This window comes from Limulus polyphemus, unplaced genomic scaffold (genome assembly GCF_000517525.1).
Source record: "Limulus polyphemus unplaced genomic scaffold, Limulus_polyphemus-2.1.2 Scaffold6297, whole genome shotgun sequence".
Lineage (NCBI taxonomy): Eukaryota > Metazoa > Arthropoda > Merostomata > Xiphosura > Limulidae > Limulus > Limulus polyphemus.
In genome coordinates, this window is record NW_013671907.1 from 12176 (window position 1) to 14827 (window position 2652).

General features: G+C 30.2%; 1 protein-coding gene across 1 annotated transcript in view; it reads right to left on the reverse strand.

The window, feature by feature from the left end:
- The window catches only part of LOC106473585 (E3 ubiquitin-protein ligase TRIM33-like), a 35203-nt gene that overhangs the window by 12093 nt on the left and 20458 nt on the right, over positions 1-2652 (reverse strand). The window contains exon 7 of the mRNA XM_013934270.2: positions 1324-1415. Coding sequence (XP_013789724.2) covers positions 1324-1415 — 92 coding nt within the window. The remainder of the gene's footprint in view (positions 1-1323; positions 1416-2652) is intronic.

Genomic DNA, 2652 nt, shown 5'->3' on the forward strand with positions numbered 1-2652 from the left:
ACATTTAAAACAATCATGCTCTATATAAAAAGTGACTTATAATTTTTTCTTATTCCATAATATTCCAACTGAACACTAGGACTGGAACAAAACAAAAGTTCTAAGTTATGACTCTAAAAATTCTATTTTCAAAGTCACAAGCCTATGAGTTAAAATCCATTAAATTAAATGACGGGCTTTACTTAAGTTATATGATGAAAGTAATCAGCAAGAATTTTAAAAAAATTCCATTCAAGTGTTCTACTTCTATCTTAAAACTAAACTTATTGAGATAAAAAAGGCTGCTGGGAACTCGTACTACTTGATCTTCACAGTATTCATAAAACTTTCTAATCTTAAAATGAAACAAATAGATTTCATGGATTTTTACACACTATGTTCTTTAAATTTGGCAAAAGTCTATTAAAACCTAAGATATGAAAAAACTTTTGTTTGACATTAGTGCCTCGACTAATGTTTCAATACTTTTAAAGATGAAATTAAAGAAATTCTCGGCAATTTTACGACAACCTACAAAGTAAAAGTGATATATCTTGCATAAGATTACTGATACACACAAAAGTGCATATTTTAAATTTAGAAGTAGTACTTATACAAATTCTTGAACACCTTTATGGTTAGTTTAACAATAGATAAAGTCCTGTGAACAGGTTCTATGAATGGCAGTACAATCCTGGTTCCTAAAAATTTACATGTCTGTTGTTTCCAATAATGGCTTTACAAGTCAAATGTGGACCAGTAATGTGAACTCTTTACATAAATTTTAATTTCGCACATAGCTACTTGAGGGCACTAGCTGTCCCTAACTTTGAAATGATAGACCAGAGGGAAGACAACTAGTCAACAAAACCCACTACCACTTCTTGGTTTACTCTTTACTAACAAATAATGGGATTCACTATCACATTATAATGCCCCCATGGCTGCAAGGCCAACCATGTTCGGTAATGGAATCAAATCCACAACCCATAGGTTGTAAGTTCAGTGCCCTAACAAACAAGACCATCCCAGGTCCTATTCATTTCTTCTTTTTTTAAGAATTATCTAAAGATATGAATACTATATTTAATCAGGATGTTTTTTTCTATATCATGAAATTTAACAAAAAACAAATAAAGAACTGCTTACAAGACATCTTTTCACAGTTCTTGTCTTTGGAATATGAACATTACAGTAATAGTTTTAGGATATCTCACTGACAGTACACTGGATTTCAATATTAAGTTAGAAATCCAAGATAAATATAAATCAAGAGATTTTCAATAGGATTACAAAAATCTTTACCACTGTGTAACATCTAAATGAATTGATAAATAACAATACCTGTTACTGTAGTTTTAATAGACTGAGGACCCCCTGTTTGGCTAATGGAAATTGAAGGTTTTCCCAAGTTTGGTTTTTGATCAGTCATTTGGCTACAAGGAAACACAATTTATTGTTAGTGAACTGAAAGGTTATATATAAAAATATTTGTTGACTAACAGAATTAAACTTATTAACCTTGACTCAGTGCTCAACTCAGACTGACAGCCCTGGTTGAGGTATGATATTTGATGTTTACAAACTATAATTTTCTGCTATACTTCAAAGTAAACAATATTGTGCTATTGATCCTTTCCATTAGTCCAATTTGTAAACAACTTTAAAATAACTAATACTTACACTTCACTTATTTAATCCAGTTCACACCATTACATCAGTTCTTCATGCAACTGATGGTATAAATAACTAATACTTACACTTCACTTATTTAATCCAGTTCACACGATTACATCAGTTCTTCATTCAACTGATGGTATAAATAGCTAATAGTTACACTTCACCTGATGTAATGGTGTGAACTGGATTAAATAATTCTTCATGCAACTGATGGTATAAATAGCACCTAGACCACTACTAGATATGTCTGCCATATCCAGTTGGCCTATTAAGCTCTGCTATGAGCCAAAAAGCCTAATCAGCACTGAACATAGGAGATAAAGTGTGGTTCGAACATCAGTACACATTCTTCTTTGCTTTCACTCATAAGATCTTAGAATAATTATTCTTTACCTTATTACCTTCTAATATTTTAACTATTTTTATGCTGTTTTAATGGCATACTATAATTTTTTTCATGGTTGATTATTTGTTTTAACGGAAAGCAAAGATGATGGACATAACTAGTTGTACCTAATAAATCCTAACAAGTAGAATAGGACCAAATTTTGTTACAAATAACTTGTAGAGTTCACCAAATGTAACCAACAATCTATAAACAAGTAAACTACCAAACATTACAAAATGTACTGATAAATATTCCAATATCAAATTATATTTTGATTTTTCCTTATTTTCTTCATTAAACTAGAAATACTTTTTTACTTTGAAATGGCTAAAGGAATCATTGCTTCTTTAATTTTACTGTTTCCTTTAAGTATTTTCAATAGTCATTATTTTTCTGATGTGAGTGGAATCTAGAAACAATGATCTACATTTGATCAAGATCAAAAGATCAGTAGCAGATTTAATTAATATTTGTCTCCACTGCTAGTGCATAGACAAGATTCACGTATAAAATTGCCAAAACTTAGATTTATAATTAATGAATAATGTACTCAGTTTACTAAGACAGTAGAAAACCAAAACAACTGATGAAAGTATCAAAACAGC